Here is a 21158-nt window from a genome sequence, read left to right as displayed (position 1 = left end):
TATTATTCCTTTTATATTAAATGTCCAGAATAGGCAAATCTACAGAATCATAAATTAGATATGATTGTCATGGCGGGGTGTGGGAAAGGGAGAATGGGCAGTGGTGTTATCATGGGATGTCTTTTCTATCCTTTTATTTTTAACCTATTTGTGATTTTATATTTGAAATACATCTCTAGTAGGCAACATATAGTTGGGTGTTGCTTTTATATCATGCCTGGCACGGAGTTTCTTTCAAGGGTGATGAAGATGTTCTAAAACTAGATAGTGGTAAAGGCTTCATGACTCTGTGAGTACAGTATAAGCCACTGAATTGTACACTTTAAAAGCGTGAACTTTATGGTACATGAATTACATCTCAGTAAAGCTGTTATTAAAAATTTCAGGAATATAAAAAAACCAGGAAAATATGACTTATAAAGAAGAAATAAATAAATAAAAATGCATATGAGTATATGACTCATTAATACAGATATTAAATTTATATAGACAGGCCAACAGAACACTTATATTAGCTTTATTATGTTCAAAAACTTAAGCAGGTACATGAATGATATAAAAAGATTTAAGTGAAACTTGAGATTATAATGTGTGAGATTTTTTAAAAAATGGATTAGATCAGTAGGAGAATATTTCAGAAAAAAAAGATTAGTGAAATTTTACACATATTAATAGATAAAACACAGAAAGAAAATAAATTAAAAAATTAACAGGGCATTAGTGAGCTATGGAAAAATATCAAGCAGCCTAACATACATGTAGTTGGGGTCACTAAAGGAGGCAAGGAAGACAGGACAGAAAAAAATGTTCAAAGAAATAGTGGCTGAGGATTTCCAAATATGACAAAAACTATAACCATACAGCCAAGAATCCCAATAAACTCCAGCCACAAGCATATTAAGAAAAATGACAACAAGGCACCTCATAATCAAATTGCTCAAAACCAGTGATAGAGAGAAAATCTTAAAAGCAGCCAGAGAAAATACGGTTATATGTGTGAGAACAAAGATTAGAATGGCAACAGATTTTGTTTCAAAACCAATCCAAGTACGAACACAGTGGAACAATATCTTCAAAGTACTGGAAAAAATCAATCTGGAATACCATACTCAACAAATATATTTCAAAATGAAAATGGAATATGAAATAAATAATTTTTAATATATTCAAAAAGCTGAAAAAATTAATCACTAGTAGAACCACACTAGAAGAAATGTTAAAGGAAGTCCTCCAGGCAGAAGGAAAATGATACCAGAGAGAAATATAAATGTACACAAAGAAATGAACAATAGTAATTACACATGTAAATAGATATGATTTTTCTTATTTAAATATCTTTAAAATATAATTAATAGTTAAAAATAATAACAATGCAATGTGGGTTTATAACATACATAAAAGTAAAATGCATGATAATAGCACAAAGTTTTGGGGGAAAGTAAATGGAATATACTATTGTAAAGTTCTTATACTATATGTAGTATGTATAATATCACTGGAAAGTAGACTATAGTAAGTTGAAGGTATATGCTATTAATCTTAAGGAAACCACTGAAATTACAAAATATATAGCTAACGGATCAACAACATAAATAAAATGGAATTATAAAAAACTTAGTTAATCCAAGGATGGCAGAAAAAGAGTAACAAGGGGAACAAGTAGGACAACAAAAACAAAATCCAAATAACGCCATGATATATTTAAATTTGACCATATCAACGATTGTTTTAAATGTAAATGGTCTAAACATATTAATTAAAGATTGCCAGACATGATATAAAAGCAACACCCAACTATATGTTGCCTACTAGAGATGTATTTCAAATATAAAATCACAAATAGGTTAAAAATAAAAGGATAGAAAAGACATCCCATGATAACACCAACCAAAAGAATATGGAGTGGCTATATTCATATCAGACAAAATAGATTTAAGAGTGAAGAATATCACCAGTAACATAGAAGGCAATTTCATAATGATAACAGGGGGCATTTCACCAAGGGGGCGTAACAATTTTAAACACATTTGCGTAATAACAAAGCTTCAAAATACATGAAACCAAAGTGAAGGAACAATTGTTCCTTAAAAAGCCATGTGAAATAGGTAGAGCTGGTATTGGATCCATTTAACAGATGAGGAAACTGAAGTTCAGAGAGAGTAAGGGACTCACTGAAGTCACAATGCCAGACAAGGGCAGAGCAATGGCTCAAGCTCAGTGCCCTGCTGCCAAGTCCAGTTCCCTTTCAATCCATGCTGCCAACTATGAGCAACCAAACACAAGAAGGACTTGCTTTTACCCTTGCTAGCTGTTGAGTAAACCCCATTTCGCTCAGTAGGATGCACAAGTTGCAGCACCAGCTCTGCAACTGAACAGGAGATTCAAATCTTAACTATACCTCTTAATTGTCGTAAAATCCCATGCTTCTTCTATACAAAATAATGTCAGAAAATTCCCGATTGCCAAATATTTAACTTACAGAACACAGTGTCCGACAGTTAAGGAGAGACCCCCTGGCACAGCTTCCTCGAGTGCATACGTACATTCTCAGGTGTGTCTGTACCCCACTTCACCCCCAAGGCCCCTCCCGCCACAACACTCCTGTCCTGTCTTCAGAGTATTATGGGAAAACTAGTCCCTCCAGAAGTTCAGAGGGAATTTGGCTTGTTTCCTGGCACGCCGAAGAGATAATACCAAGACTGTATGCGCTTGTATTGTGTAATGCTCCAAGGCTATGTTGTTGCCAAATTAATTTTACAAAGCTTAATGATGTGCAAATTACAACAATTGCTCGTATTGAACATTAAGCATCAACAAAGCATTAGAATATATTTATAAAATAAGGATTTTCCACGCAGAGCACATAGCTTTCTGTTAAAACTCAACACTCATCCTGTCTATGAGGTACAATTGCATTTTATTTAATTTTTGCCTGCAATGTGAAGCATGGCTAAAATCAACAATAAAAATATGATTTGGTATGCAACAATATATGTTTCATCATTTATAAAGATTAGCCAAGATCTGAAGTAAAAAAAAAAAAAAAGGTATATTTATGGAAAATTCCTTCAGTTGGAATGACATTTCTCTATAGATTAGGATGCAAAATAATGGAGTCAAGCTGTTTAGTGGTTCCTGCCGGCTATTTGGGAAAGTCTGAGTATTATGGGAAAACTATTCCCTCCAGAAGTTCAGAGGGAATTTGGCTTGTTTCCTGGCATGCCGAAGAGATAATACCAAGACTGTATACTGCTGTTGCCATCCGTGGACAACACTCTATTCCCATGATGACTGCCATAACCAGGCACCATTTTCCTGGTCTAGCAAGAAGGGCAAGCAGAAAGTTTACAACTGAACAATTTAAACAATTTTCTTTGGAATATATATATATATATATATATATATATATATATACACACATATATATATTTATGTGTCTGTGTGTATACATGTATACACATACAAATTTTTTTCTTTTCTTTGGAATACAGTTAATATCCATGTAACTGGACATTAAAGGTGACCTTTCCTATTCTCTTAAAGTTTTAGCAATGATCTTAAAGCATGAGCATACCCCCAAAGATGCCAGTACCTTCTTTCCTAACGAGAGCTGTGAGGCTACCTATGCAGGACTTACTGGCTCTGATGTCCTGCCAATCACCCATTTCTGAGCTCCAAAAGAGGCTGAGTCAGGAACAAGGATTTTCTGTTAAGGGATGTCTGTGTGCATTCCCACCTGTGGGCAGGAAAGAGCGATGAACTCCAAGGGAACCACCTGGAGAACTGGGAGTCTGAAGGACATACAGCTAGGTAAGTGAGCCACACCTGAGGAGGTGAAGGGGTCACCACAGTGGCAGAGGCTTGCTCTGCACACAGCGGGAGAGAAGGCTATGCTGGACTGGCTGTCACCTCCAGAGTTAGGTGGGGTGAGGATGCTCACAGGTGGACCCTAGGGGAGGGAGCAAGACTTGATGTCTAAAGAGGGAGGCTCTTTAGACAGGCATGAGATGCCTCCAATAGAAGGATACAGTGCAAATTATACAGTATTTATTGAAAACAGAATCCCTTAGCTGTAGATGGTGCATAATTCAACCACAGTTAGCCATTTTAAGAGGAGGGAGCAGGTAAATGTGAAAAAAAAGAGAAAAATAGGAGAAAAATAATCAGAAGCTCATTCAGTTTAGTGAAGTAAATCCATTTGATTAGATCCTTCTCCTTAAATGCTCAACCAAAAATGCTTGTCCTAAAAAGAAGGGATGATGAATATTATTTCCTTACGAAACATTTTTCTCCATATTTCAATGAGTTATGACAGCAGTGACTGTATTTGCATTTCATTAATTTTCTTTGTATTGTAGATACCAGATTTTCTAACACAACGATCCATTGACCTGCTAACTTCTACCTGCATTTCATCATGAGGCAGTCTCTTCCAACTACTGGGAATGTTTGATGAGACGGGATCATTTTTATTTCCAGATCTCTCCTGATACTTCAGTTGGGCTAATATTACGAAGACTTCGAATCATTAAAAAAAGGGAACAGAGCAGGGTTCACCATGAAGGGCAAAAGGATAAAATATTGAAGCACAGAGAAAGGCAAACTCACAGTTGGAGGTTCTTAGGGAATGATGAATCAAACATGGAACAAGAAGTTATGGGGAGGCGAGAAAGACACTTTCCTCAATATTTGAATGTTTAAGTATATAAATACTTAATTTTCTCCAGGTGGATTTTCAGCTCTCTAGTCTCCTCTTCTTCAGAGTTGACATGGATATTAGTCATCCTAAATTTCATTATGCCTACAGTGTGAGTTAATTTTGAGTGGATTACTATAATTGGGCTAAACACTTGTTTTAAGAGAAGACTTAGGAGTTACCTCATGAGCTGAGGAAATGGAAACAGTCGACGTCACGGCAGCTCCGGGTCCAGGCTCAGACTTGAGCCCACTTCACGCTTGCCGGGGACTCTGTACCACGGCTTATTTTTAATTCTGCTTATTTTAGTCTGTCCAGCTTGATAAAGTAGTTGAACACTCTGGAGTGGGGTTGCAAATTGCTCTGCATCTACCTAAATTCCTGTGTGCCGTTTGAGAAAAAAATCCTGTGCTTTCTCATCTAAAAAAGTGTTTGAGCATGTTGATTCTATCACAATCCAGAGTTAACCTAACATGTCATTAATCAATCACTTCTCAACTGAACTGGCTGTCAGTGGCAGCCAAGTTACTTATTTCTTGGTCCATCAGAGAAGGTGGTGGGTGAGAAAACAGGGCTCCCGGGGCATTCTTGGGGGAAGACTTCCATCTTTTGTCTGAGGACACACACTTAAAATATAAAATATGCATATATCTTATCTAATGAACTATCACACATGCCTTACTTGCAAATGGAATGTTCACAGTTTTTCCTGTGGGGTGTGGCTGGGTCACTCAAACACCATGGTGTTGGAGTTACAGATGCCTGGGGGTGAGGGGTGATGGTGAGAATTACAGGACCCCAGGGGTTGGCCACATCAACTTGCTAGACTACGTACAGTTCTCTTCTTTGGGCCATGGGGTAAAAAAATCTATGCAAAAGCTCTTAGCTCCATGCCTAGTAATAGTAAGAGCTCATAAATCATTGCTGAGTTTGAATTCATAGGCATGTGTTGGGTCCAGTTCCAGTGTGTCATTTACAAGGTTAAGTTCCTGCCCACAAGGATACAAGATGACTTGGCAAACAGAAGATTAATTAAAAACGAGGCACAGTAAGATTGACCAACTTCTATGAAAGTCTAGAAATAAAATCATTTGCATTCTCTTTCTAAAACTAACCCTGCCATAATTGAGGACACAGATTAATATTTGCAAAGTGCCTGGGAAAATAAATGGAAACTTCATGTATTTGATTAAAAAAAAATATTTATAGCAAGGCTTTACAAGACTTCTGACATGTTTGCTTTCCTAAAACTGTATCCAGAGTGGAAAATGCAGCTAGTGGCATAAATCTTGTGACATCAAGCCAGACTGCTCATATTTCAAGTGTTCTGCCTTTGAAATGTGTGTCGTCTCTTCAGGTCTGCTGGCTGGGCTCATGGGTTTCCAAGGAACTCGGTAGTGTGCTGGCCACAGAGCGTAAGGCTCGCTGGAAAGTCTCCCCTGGTGTTTCCATGTCAACGCTGAAAAGGCCAGGCTAGCGTCTTCCAGACCTACCTTCATCCCACTATTATCTTTGCATTGTGGCACCAATATCATATTTTCCTTTTATATTTAAGATACTTTTTACCAGCAGATAAGATACAATTAGCCGTGATGAGCTACTTCAAATGCTCTTTGATAATTTCTATAAAACTAGATGTTTACTCAATGATTGCTGAATTCATTTCCAAATCGCTCACATTACTTAGCTCAATAGCTGAACTTGCAAAGCCCTGGAGAACCTTCCGGAGACCCTCCATCGGGGGTCTGTTCTCTTTCATGGCCCTTGCCGCTATTCCAAGGTGGGTTGTGGTCTTGCACATGCTCACTGTCTCCCTGGGGGGGGGGGTCAGGCTGGCTCAGAGGGGACTTGCCTCTCCCCTCCCTCTACCAAACTCCCCAGTGATCCTAGTTCCGAGCGTTGCCCAAGTAGGTCCCACTAGCCAGTGAGAGGAAAGGACTGAAGAAATTCTCGTTGTATTAGCGGAGTTTAATAATGACCTAGAAATGATCTAAATACAATAGAAAATAATGAGCAATGAGTACAAAGTCACAAGCTGCTCAGATCAAATGATTCAGCCTGATATAAAAAGAATTCTACTTTTAAAAATTTTCAATTAACTTTTTAATGCAAAACTAATTCTATCAAGGAAATACAGTGTTTTAAAAAAGCTCTGATATCTAATTACTAACATGCAGTTTTTAAAAAACTCCAGTGCTATGATTTTATAGATCGCATGTTCACAGCCATGATATATATATATATATATATATACATATATATATATATCCTCCCCCAAAACAGAATAAACAAAACAGATAGCTCTTTTAATTATAGGGTAACGATACTTTTAGAATATATAAAATCTCTTTCTGGTTAGTAGCAGAGAAATGGCCTGGATTCCATTAAGAATAGGCAGTTTGCTGGATCAATGTAAGACTTTTTAAATCCCTACATATAACGCATTTTGATGCAATTTTCATTTTATTTCACGATTTCCATCTCTAAGAGAAGATTCTGTCATGCCACAAAGATCTTCCTACAGGCCGCATTAGTAGGAAGGGTGACTTATTAGAGCTATTTGCTTTGTCCTAGTCAATTCTGGTGGTTTCTTTTGAGCTTTACTGAGATTACTGTAGCTGCTGTTACATATACGACTATTGATTACTTTTTAAAAAGCTTTTCAAATATAAAATGTTTGATTTTTTTGCCTTCCAAATATAAAAATTATTATTATAATGTTTTGCAGGTATATTAAAGTTGCTATCCAGAAAAGGCATAGAAGAAACTAGTTTCTCGGTGGTACTGTTTAGAATCAGAGGCACCATCCAATTAGCCTCCAGGCAGGTATTACAGTATCCTCTTTCCAACCCAATATTAATTCCTTTTGCTACAATTGTGCCTCACCCCTTCTTCACGTCACACCCCCTGCCATGCAAATGACCTGGGTGTCAAAAGTGTATTATTAATTTAACTTGATTGCTACCACCTATTCGATAAATTCTGCACAAAAGAACTAGTTTAGCACCACATAGCTTCGCACATACAAGAAGGAAATTGGCAAGGAAGACTATTCTTAGTAATAAAAACAATACATACATAATACATAGTATTGGAAAAATAGCTATTTCCATTAGTCTTTGTTGAAAAATGATTAAAAGCTAATTGACTTCTTTAAATAGTACAACATGTCTGTGCCAGGCCAAGTCAAAAAGATAAGAGTCTTTCAAAGGCTCCGTAAGCTAATTAATCAAAAGGGCATTTTAGCAAAACTATGGGGTAAAGAGTAAAACGGTCAGAGGTTAGGAGGGAGGGGAGAGTGAACGGGGGGCGGGGGGGGGAGGGGGGAGCACAGAAGAGCCTTAGGGCGGTGAAACTGTTCTGTATGATGCTATAGCGGCAGATTCATGTCATGATACATTTGTCCACATCCAAAGAACGCACAGCACCAAGAGTGACCCTAACGTAAACTGCAGATGCTGGGTGATTGTTACACGTCAATGCAGGTTCATCAGTTGTAACAAAGGTACCCTCTGGTGGGGGATGTTGACAATAGTGGACCCAGGGGGTATTTGGGAAATCTCTGTACCTTCTGCTCGATTTTGCTGTGAATCTAAAACCACTCTAAAAAAATAAAGTCTACTTATTTTTTTCAAAACAGAGCATGATAATCTGTGGGTACTCAGAAAGCTGTAGGCAGCAATGGGGAGGTACATCCAGGGAGGTGCACGCCGGGTTGCCCGGTCTGAATGGATGCCGTCTTAAAGCCAGAATGCATATGGGCAGCTCATCTGCCAAATTAGGCAGGTAATCCTGTGAGACCAGGCCTCAAGAGAAATGTCTACGGCTGTTTCCGTACAAAAACTCTGCTGGAATACGTGCTTCTTTTCCCTTTGCTCTATTAATGACAAGACTGAGCCAAACTTTCCCTTACCCTGAGAGTACAGGTCATCTGCATTTTGACCAATTAGAGCGATTTTGAATGTCTTCACGTGGTGAAAATGGTCATTAATTAGTTCACTGGGCATCATGTGAAGCCATTCATTTGCTATAATTGGTCAAAATGCAGATGACCTGTACTCGAAATGTACTTTTTTTTTTGTTACCGTGCAGTGGCTCATGCCTCTAATCACAGCACTTTGGGAGGTGAAGGTGTGAGGATCATTTGAGGCCAGGAGTTGGAGACCAGCCTGGGAAAAATGGTGAGATCCTTTCTCTCAAAAAAAAAAAAAAAAAAAAAAAAAAAGGTCAGTAGGGCCTGGTGCCGTGCACCTGTAGTCCCAGCTGCCCAGAGACTGAGGCAGGAGGCTTGCTTGAGCTCGGCAGTTCCAGGTTGCAGTGAGCCGTGCCACTGCACTTCCCAGTCTCATAAGATTGCCTGCCTAGTCGTCCAAGAGGCAAAGATAACTAAAATACAGGTCCCACAGAAAGATCGAGCAGCTGTTGGCTACTTCACCAGGGATAGGTTAAAAGGGAAAGAAGATCTTTTTTAAGGAAGAGCTTATAAAAGATAACATGGACTTCCAATCTACTCTCTTGGAGAATAGAAGTCTAACAAAATAGATGTAAATAGAGGCATGAAAAAGTTAGAGAAGTTTTAGAACCATATTCCCTTAGAATTGGCCATGAAATACAAAGGTATTTGCAAGGAAGTTCTGAGAATATACTTCCCGGGAATTTTTATGAGACCAGAATGGATCTTCATACAACTGGGATGCTTAGATGAAATCTTGCCTCAGAGAAACTTTTCTAGGTTTCTTCCGGCCGTAGGATCCTATGACAAGGTGCCAAGGGCTGGAATAAAGTTTGGTTGATCACAAGAGCGTAGACAGCCAAGCACAGGCCTCCCACGTAGAAGGACTTGACAAAGATCACAGTGAGCGGTGATCGTGCCACTGCACTTCCCAGTCTCACAAGATTGCCTGCCTAGTCTATGTGCCAACAGTCAAAGAAAACTAGAATGCAGATCCCACAGAAATATTTTTTTTTTATTTTGGCATATGATGGGGGTACAGATTTTAAGGTTTCAATAAATGTCCATTCCCCCCTCCCCCCACAAGTCTGAGTCTCCAGCATGACCATCCCCCAGATGGTGCACATCTCACTCATTATGTATGTATATACCCGCCCCCTCCCCCCTCCCCCCTGCCTAATACCCTATTACTGTAGTACCTATGTGTCCACTTAGGTGCTGCTCAGTTAATACCAATTTGCTGGTGAGTATATGTGGTGCTTGTTTTTCCATTCTTGGGAAACTTCACTTAATAGTATGGGATCCAGCTCTAACCAGGAAAGTATAAGATGTGCTATATCACCGTTGTTTCTTAGAGCTGAATAGTACTCCATGGTATACATATACCACATTTTATTAATCCATTCTTGGATTGATGGGCACTTGGGCTGTTTCCACAGCCTTGCGATTATGAATTGTGCTGCTATAAACATTCGAGTGCAGGTGTCTTTTTTGTAGAGTGTCACTGGATCATTTGGGTAGATGCCCAGCAATGGGATTGCTGGATCAAATGGTAGATCCACTTGTATCGCTTTAAGGTATCTCCATATTGCTTTCCACAGAGGTTGAACTAGTTTGCAGTCCCACCAGCAGTGTAGGAGTGTTCCTCTCTCTCCGCATCCACACCTGCATTTATTGTTTGGAGACTTTCCCACAGAAATATTGAACGTAATTAATTACATGCGTGTAAGTGGAACATGATTGTCTATTCTTAAGCCAACCTGTGGTATCTCTATAATTTTCAGATTTGCCATTATGGAAAAAAAAAAAAAAGGAGATCCACCTTTAGGGCATTTAGATAGAATTATGGAAAAATGATTTCCATGTCAGTGATTTAAAAGCACAGACATGTGATCTAAATCCTTCTGGGACACAAAGCATCCCAAAGTATATAACACACTTTCTTGCCTTATTAAGCAGCAGCTTCATTATACAACTGAACCTCTTTTGGCTGACTCACTGCCAGAATCCGTAAAATTTAACTCAACGCAACATTTGCTGAACAGCCACTACTTCACCGTAACACCAGGTTTTGTGAATTCCTGACAGCCACTGAGCATGGTTTCTGCACTCAGGAAACTGATAGGCCACTGGGAGGCCAAACCATCCCCATGTCTAATGACCACCGCAAAATATTATGGGTAAGACAAAGCGAGGTTGAAAATCGATGATGTGGACCACTGGGGTGGGATGGGGCGGCTCCCCAGGGAAGGTGGTAGGCAAGCAGGGTGAAGGGCCTGGACTCTGAACTCAGCCCCCAGTGGGCTGCAGACCCCGTCTTCCCCTTGCTGAGCTGCACGGCTCTGGCCAGACTGTGCAGTCTCCACTTCAGTACCAGTAAAATGCAGGTGACTGTAACAGCACCTCCTGCATACGGTAGTCATCAGAATTAACTGATGCAAAGCAGTAGTTTTTGAAATGCGCCTCCTAGAAGTAATTTAGTAGAACATGACAATCATTTTAAAAAGTGAATTAAAATAGAATAGAAAAAAATAATCCATGCAACAGAAAATACCAGAGAGCATCATGTGTATGTAGTTAGTGTAAGTTTTGCTCACATAGCTTTTGTTGTGTGCGCACTGGATTGTGATCATAACATATATCTCCTATCGTGGGTCGTGGTAACACAAGTTTGAAAACCAGAAGTATGAAACATTTAGTGCATAGTGGCTAGAAAGTAGCCAGTGCTCGAAACAAGTAGAATAAAAGTGTAGCATCTTTGAATAGTATGCACAAAAACACACGTGCACACATGCACACACACACGCATGGCACAGTGTGGCTGAGATATTGGATGGAGGAAGGTCAGTAGACTATGAAACTGGACAGGAGTTAGAGCTGGATTGTGGAATCTACATAGGTCAGATTGAGAATTTTGAATGTTTTTAGGTAAAAAGTGAGCAGTCGTCCAAGAAATTCATGCAACAGAATACCATACTCAGATTCAGAGCCATAAAGAATAATTGCAACAGGGATGTGGACAATGGGCTGGACCTTGAGCCTGGCAGTGGAAAACTTCTCAGTTTCGGATCCCCAGGTAAGGACCGGGACCGAGGCAATGGCAGTTGGCGTGAAAGCAAAGCAGAGGACTAAGAAGATGCTGCACAGAGAGAATCCCCACGACACGACGTCCCTTTGCAGATTTCCTCTCATCAACATATGCCTTCCTGCCCCTGATTCTCCAGGTGCAATTCTTCTCCTCCTGCAAGCCAGGGCTACAAATGTGTCCCGGGAAGCCGTCTCTGGCCCCACGTTGCAGCAGCCCCGAGCCAGCGCTCCTGTGTCATGCTGCACACACCACTGCTGTGTCCCTCTCCACACTGCACAGAAGGGTGACAACTTGTGGCATTTTCTTCCCTCCCTAGAACTTCTGGGTGGATGCTCGTACGGTACTTCCCGGTTCCTTTGTGGCTGAGTGAAGTCACGAGACAAATCGGGTCAATGATTTGTGCTGGAGCATTTGATGCCACTTGGAACCCTTTGGGGATTTCTTTCCCTCTTTCATAAAACCTGCTCGGGTTCTTCCTGGAGGGAAGATGCCACGGAGCTATGGAGCAGAGCTCAGATTGTCAGAGTCAGACAGAAAAAAATTGGACCCCTGAACTTCAGATGACAGTTACGTTATGAGGATAGCATCAAGGGCTCATGGAGATAGTAAAGAATTTGAGTAGAGGATAAGGGAAGAGTCCTGGAAGTGCCTGCACGTAAGGCTGAGAGCAGAGGGGGAGGGGACCACAGAGGCGAATGAACAAGAGGACAATGGGAGCCAAGAAAGGAAGGATTTTAAAGGCAAATGCCTGTGAACGGTGTGCTATGCTGAAACTAAACAACATAGGGAGGGCACTGAGAAGAGGTAAAGGAATTTTACAGCCTGAGGTCCATGGTGACTTCTGAGAGAGGGACATGGACCTCGTGATGAATATTATTATAAATACAAATGCCCAAGTCAGGCGCTACTTGCCCCGTTCCATGTCATAGCTCTTGTTTGCTTCTTGAGATTCCCGAACACTTCTGGTGCCCTGAAGCCGCCCACTCCCCCCACCCCCCCATCCTCCACGGCTTTGTCAGAAGGGTCCGGGGCAGGCTGGGAGGTAAACACACACCTGCTGCCTGGGACCTTCCTGTCTTCACAGAGACTTGCTTTATTCCAAGTTGTGGGCTACACTGTAGAGAGTTTAGCTGCCCAAAGTCATCTTCTAGATAAGAATGGTTCTGCTACGTTCTCATTTGCTCACACTGCAACGTTTATTGAACACCTACTATGTGCGAAAACTGGATAACATGCAGATCACAGCATATTGCTATGACTATGTTTATGCCTTCTGGTTCTTATTCTTCATTAATGAGAAGTCTGCACTACCTGATTTTGCATTTCTAAGCTCCGTGTAAATGAGCTTAGCATTGTGAAGCAGATAATTTCTGTATCCTAGTGCTTATTCAATGTGCGTGTGTGCATGCGCGTAGTTTTCCACAGGATGCTTTTACGTACAGAGAAGTGTCAGAAAGAAAATGCAGCTTAACCACCTTCTGCCTGGGATCTTAACAAGTTATCTCATGCATTGGATTTTCATTGCTTATAATAGTTCATGAACTGATAGCTCAAATCATTATACGTTAACATTAATAGCCAGAACCCACAATTTATGTGGACGAGATTCTGCATCAAATGAAGTCTGAGATTTTGCTGTTGGAATCTCTGATCGGGGAGGCCGGCGTCTCCTGGCACGTGCAGGACCCTCGTGGTGAGAGGAGTGTCTACTCAACACCGTCTTCAAACCACCCTCTCCGGGTTCATTCTCAATCGATTTAACTTGTCTGTTCCCAAAGAAAGTTTCACATCTAATGCCTTTTTACTGAGCTGAACTGAGATAACACTGTGGAATTAACACCTATTATGAGACAGCATACCTTACACGTTAGAGAAAAAAGCTTTTGCCCTTTAACAAGGTCCTTTTGCAAGGAAGGCAGAGGAATTGGGGGATCCTGGCATTGGCGGGGTTAGCCGAGGGAGTCCTAGAAAGAAGATCAAATAGCAGGGCATAGCGTGTCCTGATTTATCCTCCCATGTTCTACATTCCACTATGAAGTCATTTCAAAGGGGGGAAAAAAAAATCAGCTTTGCAAACGAGGAGCATGCACAGAGCTCGGGCTGCCCCCTGGCGTTCATTCGGACGCATAGGCAGAGACGCAGGAGCCGCAGAAAACGGGAAATTAAATCACAGAAACTAAGGATGAAAACCGAATCTCCCTTTCCAGTAACTTATAGTTTCCTGTTCATTCCATATTAAAATGGAATAACATGTGGGATTTACACGTGCTCACCTCTGAAGAGGAAGATATTTATTCTCTCTGACCTTGACTCATAACGGTATTGTTTTATGTAAAAAAATAGGTCTGGGGGTCTTAAAGTGCGTTTGAAATAGAGGAGCAGGGATGTGTCTACAGAGATGGGATACAACGGATTCGAGGAGACTTCACATTAGGGCTGGGCTCTCCTCGCAAAACCCAGTAAATGGCGTAGAAGACCACGGGCTCCTGTGACTATAATATTTCTCCATCTGCAGCATTTTTTAATGGGGTCTAATGGCAACACAGAAACACCTGGCTAGAAGCTCTATTACTTCTCACCTTTTCTGGCTGGTTTGATCTCATTAATGCCACTTTCGACAGCGTGTTTTGGGGAGGTGCTGGTGGGTCAGACCCCACTGTGCTGTGTGTGCAGAGACAGAGGGGCTCCCTGGGAGGAGGGTTCCGCTCCATCTTCCAGCCTGTTTGATTCTTTCTCGGGATCTGTGACTGTCCCTGTTTCACTGCGTGTCATCCTCAGGCAGGGCCCCGGACTCGGCGTCTCCAAATGGGCCTTTTCTCATGTAAGCATCAGTCACTAAGGACTGACTTCAAGTAAGCCAGGTGGGGATTTTTAGTTCAGAGATAAAGACTGGATTGGGAGGCCGAGATGAGAGTGAGCCGCTGCTGTTCCCTGTTCCCTGTTCCCTGCCAGCTTGATAAAGTCAAAATAACGAGTGTGAGCTCCCCGGCGAGGAGATGAGTGAATAGATGACTAGACATAAAGAAGCCCTTCAGACGCTAGTGGGAAAGGAGCGCTCTTTGCATCAGCGATAATTCCGTCTCCCTTGGGTAAGTGTGGGGACGTGTCGGGGCTAATGAGGGACTCACAACCTGCACCCAGGGGTCCTCAGAGGACTGCCGTATTTTCTTGCTGTGTCTACACTGCTTTGCACCCCTGGGCGTGGAAGGCAGGATTCAGCAGGTAGGAATCAACAGCATATCTGGTATCAAATCAGGACCCTACACCAACCTTCTAGAAGCCAGCTCTGACCATTTTACACTTCAATCTGCACTCGAGAGGCAGCGGCACCGCTGCTGACATGCGGGCTAGCACGCAGCGGAGGACGCAACTTGAGTCTTGCAGCAGAGGGCTGGACCCACGAGAGCCACACACGGCCCTCGCCACGCACACGCCCTGTCGGGGCACGCCAGGCCTTGGGGGCCCCCACAGACCCTGGACTTGGAGAAGTGTACCGCTTTAATGAAAAGATTAACTAATAAATTAGTTCAGGAATATTGTTCGGCTTTCAAAAGGAAGGAGATTGTGACCCACGTCGCAACACGGACGAGCACCGTGTGCTCCGTGAAACAAGCGTGTCGCTAGGGAACAAGTGGTGTGCGGTCCCACGTACGTGGGGTCCCTGGAGTGGCCGAATGCATGGAGACAGAAAGGAGAACGGTGGTCGCCGGGGGCTGGGCAGGGGGAATGGGGAGTTGCTGTTTAACGGGGACAGAGTCTCAGTTTTGTAAAGAGTTCTGGAGTGGTTCATGGTGGTGACGGTCCCACAAAGATGTGAATGCACTTGAGGCCACCAAACTGGGCATTTGAAAATAGCCAGGTTGATAAGTTTTATGTGATGTGTCTTTTACAATAGCAACATAGTTAGCTTGTGCATTCACTCCACAAACGTTTACAGAGTGACCACCTGTGTCGAGTTCCATGCCAGACGCCAGGGGACACGGAGATGAACCAGACCCAGCGCCTGCCTCAGAAAACGTCACGCAACTTCTACGAAGGCGTCATCCACTTTGACGTGCCACTTTAATGATTTCCTTTCCCTGAGATTTCCCTTTGTGATATGCTTTTGCCCCTGGTTTCGGAAACCACCGCCTAGCTTTATAATTACCCTTCGGCGGCGACAACGCGGACGGTGGCGAGCACCACACTCTGAAACAGCGGATGCTCTCACGTTCGATCCCTTCCCAGTGAGCTGAGGGGCGGCACTGTTAGGGTCACAGAAATGCACTAGGGCCCCTCATTTCTCACAACAGGGGCGCCTGCCTGCTGCCGTGTGCCCGTGTGGGACGCGGGAAAGGGGAGGGAGGGCAGGGGGAGGAACTGCGTTTGGTGACGAGTCCAACAGGCAAATCAATAGGTGTTGTCCACCGAGTATCAGTTAAGGCACAATTAAGGCCTCTGGGCTCTGGCTGTGACGAGCCTGCCGGCAGTTCGGTGGGAGCGCTGCCAAACAAACCACAGTTCTCGACGCCGACAACCGACATCCCTGTCCCTTCTAGTGACTCCGGACAGAGTGTGCCTTCCCACGGGGGTAAATGAGGGCTTCGCTTTGCATGCGGAGACAGCAGAGGCGAAACCACACCGCTGGCGAGCCCCAAGGAGGTGGGAAACAAAGGAGCAAGACTGTCCCCAGCCAGCCCCTGCAGCTGCTTCTGGAGAATTCGTGAAAGGCACTTGGTTATTTACCAACTTACTGTGGGGTAGGGGTGGGAGCAGAACACAGTGTACTTCCGGATGACGCCGTTCAGCTTGAGCGGGGGCAGCCAGGACACGAAGACCATGGAGGCGGAGGCTGCGGCTGCCTTGACGCCCGCGGGCGGACCTGGAACTGGAAGAGCCGCGAGTTTAGTCACGGCGGGGAGGGAGGCCCACGCCCCCCAGCACCCACACACACTCCCGCGTGGCCAGTCGGCTCCTCAAGGAGCAGGTCGTGGGCTCCGCTGGGTCCCCCAAATCCATATGTCCGAGTCCTGACCCCCAGCACCCCAGAATGTGACCTTATTTGGAGACAGGGGCTTCACAGAGGGTAATGGAGTTAAAAGGAGGTCACTGGTGGTGATTAGGGGTGGCCCTAATCCAGTAGGACTGGTGTCCTAATACAAAGGGGCAGTTTGGACACAGACAGACAAGCGTGGAGGGAAGATGACCTGGGCATGGAGACACAGTGACAAGACGGCCACTGACAAGCCAGCAGGAGCAGCCTGGGACAGACCCTCCCCTCTGAGCTCTCGGGAGGGACCAACCCTGTAGACACCTTGATGTTGGACTTCTGGCCTCCGGGACTCTGGGACGTTGGCGTGGTCCGGGTGTTGGCGTCACCCAGTCTGTAGCACCTTGGTAGGGTGGCCCTAAGAACTAAGACACTCGGGTCCAGTCCCTGTTTTCCTGGGAGCTTCCCTACCCCTCTGAGTCCCTGGTGATGCCCTGCCTCTGAACAGCTGCAGAGTTTCCCTGCTGGGTCACTCTTACCTCTGCTACAGCTTTTGGCTTTGAATGAACAGGGGATGGCCAGAGAGGCCTGAGAGCCGTCAGACCCTGCCCTCCCCAAACTCTTGGTGACAGCACCTCTCTGGGCTCAGGAGAGGCGTGGGCATGCAGTTAATGAGTATGGACTTCAGTGCCAGGGATTCTCAGGCCGTGCATGTGACAAACTCTCCCCGGTAAACCATCCTGGAAAGCGGAACACTGCGGCGACAATGTTAAGCATAATTTGGGAGTGAAAGTGGATGCACGTCCCCCGCCTCCCATTCCTTTGTTTTCAGGTCGAAGAGGGTGGGCGAGACCCAGGGGAGGAGAGAACGTCAGGTCTGCCAACGAGGGGAGGCTCGTGGCTCTCGCTTTGCTCCCGCCTGGTCTAACTATCCTCGTGGAGGGCCGCTCCCGCCTTGATGGAGGCCTGGAAATCCAGACCCACCTAAGTCCCCGAGGAAGTCCGTGAGTGTCTCACTACTCTGACGACAATGGAAGTGATCGGTAAGTATTTTGGAGTTGAATGTGTATCTCACAACAATTGTCACCTCGACTCTTCAAAGTCTGAGCCACACCAACGACTCTGCCGAGAACCGACTGGGGTCGGTTGTCAGGACCACCAAGAAGAAGGCAACACGTGGAAAAAAATCAAGACACAGCCCTGCTTTGCATTGGCAAACAGATTGTTGGCAAATGCCCTCACTCTACTTTCAAGAAATGCTGGGGATGGCAGATGATGCACGACGAATACAGTTCGTGGGACGAAAGATGGCTCAGAACCCTGCCCTCCTCACAGTCACCATTCGAAACATACAGTCTTGGTGTCAGTGCTTGACAAGTCCCACTGGCAACAGAATGGCTACAAAAGGGAGCACATAAAAGTGACAAAGCCTGGGTTAGTAACTCCCTAGGGAACAAAGCTCAGTTGTCCTGGGCATTTGTGCTTAGGTTTCCTACAGGCGAGGGCAGTATCAAGGCGTCCACCACCTGGTTCAGAGCCACGAGGGCAGAACACCAAAGGCGGAGTGAGCATTCGCAGGATGTTTTCCTCCTAACAGACGCTGCAGTGGCCAGCACTCTCCATTCCCGCTGCCAAGCACGCCACCGGGCTGCTGTCCACCGTGCTGGACACTGCCTCTGGCCGGCTTCCGCCTAAGAGACCACGGACTTCAGCAACCACCAGTTGAGTGGCTGCTAAAAGGGGAGTCAGCTGTGTTTGTTTCCAACCCGTTTGTGACAATGACACCTGTCGTGGTAATGTGGGCAGTCAATTCATTATCTAAACCAATGACATATGAGTATAAAAGAAAACTGTTTCTATGACAGTTAATGGAACTTCTTTGGAAGGGCTTCATTGAAGGCAAGTTAAAAAGAAAGAAAAAGAAGAAAGGCAGAGAGGAAGAGAAGGAAGAAAGGCAGAGAGGAAGAGAAGGAAGGAAGGAAGGAAGGAAGGAAGGAAGGAAGGAAGGAAGGAAGGAAGGAAGGAAGGAAGGGAGGGAGGGAGGGAGGGAGGGAGGGAGGGAGGGAGGGAGGGAGGGAAGGAGGGAGGGAGGAAAAAAGGGAGGGAGGAAAAAAGGAAGGAAGGAAGGAAGGAAGGAAGGAAGGAAGGAAGGAAGGAAGGAAGGAAGGAAGGAAGATTGGTTGTTGGCTCATCTACTTTTGGTCAAGACCACTGAGAAGAATGCAACAGATAGAAAAAATCAAGACATTGTCCTGGTTTTCATTAGCAAATAGATTGTTGGCAAATGCTCTTACTCTACTTTCAAGAAATGCTGGAAATGGCAGATGATTCAAGATGAATACAGATCATGGGATAAAAGATGGCTCAGAACTCTACTCTCTTCACCCCAAAGCTAAAGGAATGATCCCGGATCATTTGACTTGAGAATGATTAGAGCATAAATACATATTCATGTGTTTTAAGTTAAAATACAGTGTTTAAGGCATGTCTTGGTCACTGTCAGGTTCAGGGATTCCTTGCTGTAGGCCCTTTGTGGACGGAACCGTCTAGACCCCCATTGGATCCTCACCCATGGATTTATGACCTATTTTGAGCAATCTTTCTTTGTATGATTACTAGAATTTTGAATAATTAATAATAGAGAAACTTTTAGCAAATAGTTATTCTGGAACAGTTTTCTGGATTATGAAACCTATCATTTCAAAGCTAGAATTTAAAACTTGAGTTCTGGTTTGGATTACGCCATAATGGTTAAAGGTCTGAGCACTGGAGCCTCCCCCCTGGGTTTTGCCAGCTCTACCCCTTAGTTCTACATCCTGGGTGAGTTAATTAACTTCTCTAATAAAACTTAGTTTCCTCCTCTATGAAGCCGGAACAAATAATTATACTTACTTATGATTATTTTGTTAGGCTCATAAAAGATAATTCATGAAATAATTTATTTGGGGCTCTGTATACAGTAAGCACTAAATGAATTCTAGCTGTCATCTCTAATAACCATCATTATCTCCTCAGATTATAAAAGGTGCAAGCCCTTACTCTGTGACTCAACGTAGGATGATAAGCATCTGATATTTAGAGTTGCAGAGGTCAGAAATGGAACAGGATGGTCTGCCTGGGACGGATTTTCTCCCACCACTGGGCTCCTTTTAAGGTCCCTGAGAGGGGTCTGCTTCTACCCCGCAGGACCTTTGCACATGATGATGTAGGGCAGGCATCCTCAAACTACGGCCCACGGGCCACATGCCACCCGCTTGGACATTTATCTGGCACGCCGGGTGTTTTTGCCGCCACTGCCTGTCCTGCTTAGCAGCCGACTCGTCCCGGGCTCACAGTGCGCACTCTCCAACAGTCTGAGGGACAGTGAGCTGGCCCCCTGTTTAAAAAGTTTGAGGACCCCTGATCTAGGGCCTTGGGATCCCTCTGTCTGGAATATTTTCCCACCCTCCACCTTTTCCCTGGCAACTCTCACTCATCTCTCAGGTTCTACTAAATAATCACTTCCTCCAGGAAGTCTTCCTTGATCACCAGCCTAGATTAAGTGAGGGCTCTCAAGTTCTCTCTCAAGACTCTTCTCTGTCATTGTACTCATCATAATCTACTCAGGACTAATCTGCCAATGTCTGTCTCCCCCACCAGCCTGCAGGCCTGCCACGCCCATCCTGTTCTCTGCCATGTCTCCCGTGGCTGGGCCAGGGTCTGGAAAATACTAAGTCTTTTTTTTTTTGTTTTTGAGACAGAGTCTCACTTTGTTGCCCAGGCTAGAGTGAGTGCCGTGGCGTCAGCCTAGCTCACAGCAACCTCAAACTCCTGGGCTCAAGCGATCCTCCTGCCTCAGCCTCCCCAGTAGCTGGGACTACAGGCATGCACCACCATGCCCGGCTGATTTTTTCTCTACATATTAGTTGGCCAATTAATTTATTTCTATTTATAGTAGGCATGGGGTCTCACCCTTGCTCAGGCTGGTTTTGAACTCCTGACCTCGAGCAATCCGCCCGCCTCGGCCTCCCAGAGTGCCAGGATTACACTAACTAGCATGAGCCACCGCGCCGGGCCGAGAACATACTAAATCTTTAACACGGGTTTTCTGAATGAGCGGGCAAATGATTCCACCAGGCACAGTGTGGCAGGCAGAGTTCTAAGACGGTCCCCAACACCCTCGCCCTGTGGTGTGCATGCCTGGGTAATTCTTCCCCTCGAGTGGGGGCAGTAGCCCTTACTATGATGGATGGATCACGCCCACGAGCCGGTCACGTGACGTGGCAAAGGTGAAGGGATTCTGCGGATACAGTCAAGGTCCGATTCACTTGAATTTAGGTTCCTGGAAGGGATGGTTTCCCGGCAGGGCCTGATCTAACGTGCCGAGCCCCTTAAAGGAGCTGGAGGTCAGGGACAGAAGAAGTCAGAGAGAGGCTGGAAGCTGTAGAGACACTGTCCCGCTGGCCAGGCTGTG

General features: G+C 44.4%; 1 protein-coding gene across 1 annotated transcript in view; it reads right to left on the bottom strand.

Annotated features, from left to right (window-relative positions):
* The window catches only part of DSCAM (DS cell adhesion molecule), a 682487-nt gene that overhangs the window by 67310 nt on the left and 594019 nt on the right, over positions 1-21158 (bottom strand). Inside the window, exon 20 of the mRNA XM_076000082.1 lies at positions 16470-16603. Within this exon, the coding sequence (XP_075856197.1) occupies positions 16470-16603 (134 nt within the window). The remainder of the gene's footprint in view (positions 1-16469; positions 16604-21158) is intronic.

This window comes from Microcebus murinus, chromosome 1 (genome assembly GCF_040939455.1).
Source record: "Microcebus murinus isolate Inina chromosome 1, M.murinus_Inina_mat1.0, whole genome shotgun sequence".
Classification (NCBI taxonomy): Eukaryota; Metazoa; Chordata; class Mammalia; order Primates; family Cheirogaleidae; genus Microcebus; species Microcebus murinus.
This window is presented reverse-complemented; position numbering and strand designations above follow the sequence as displayed.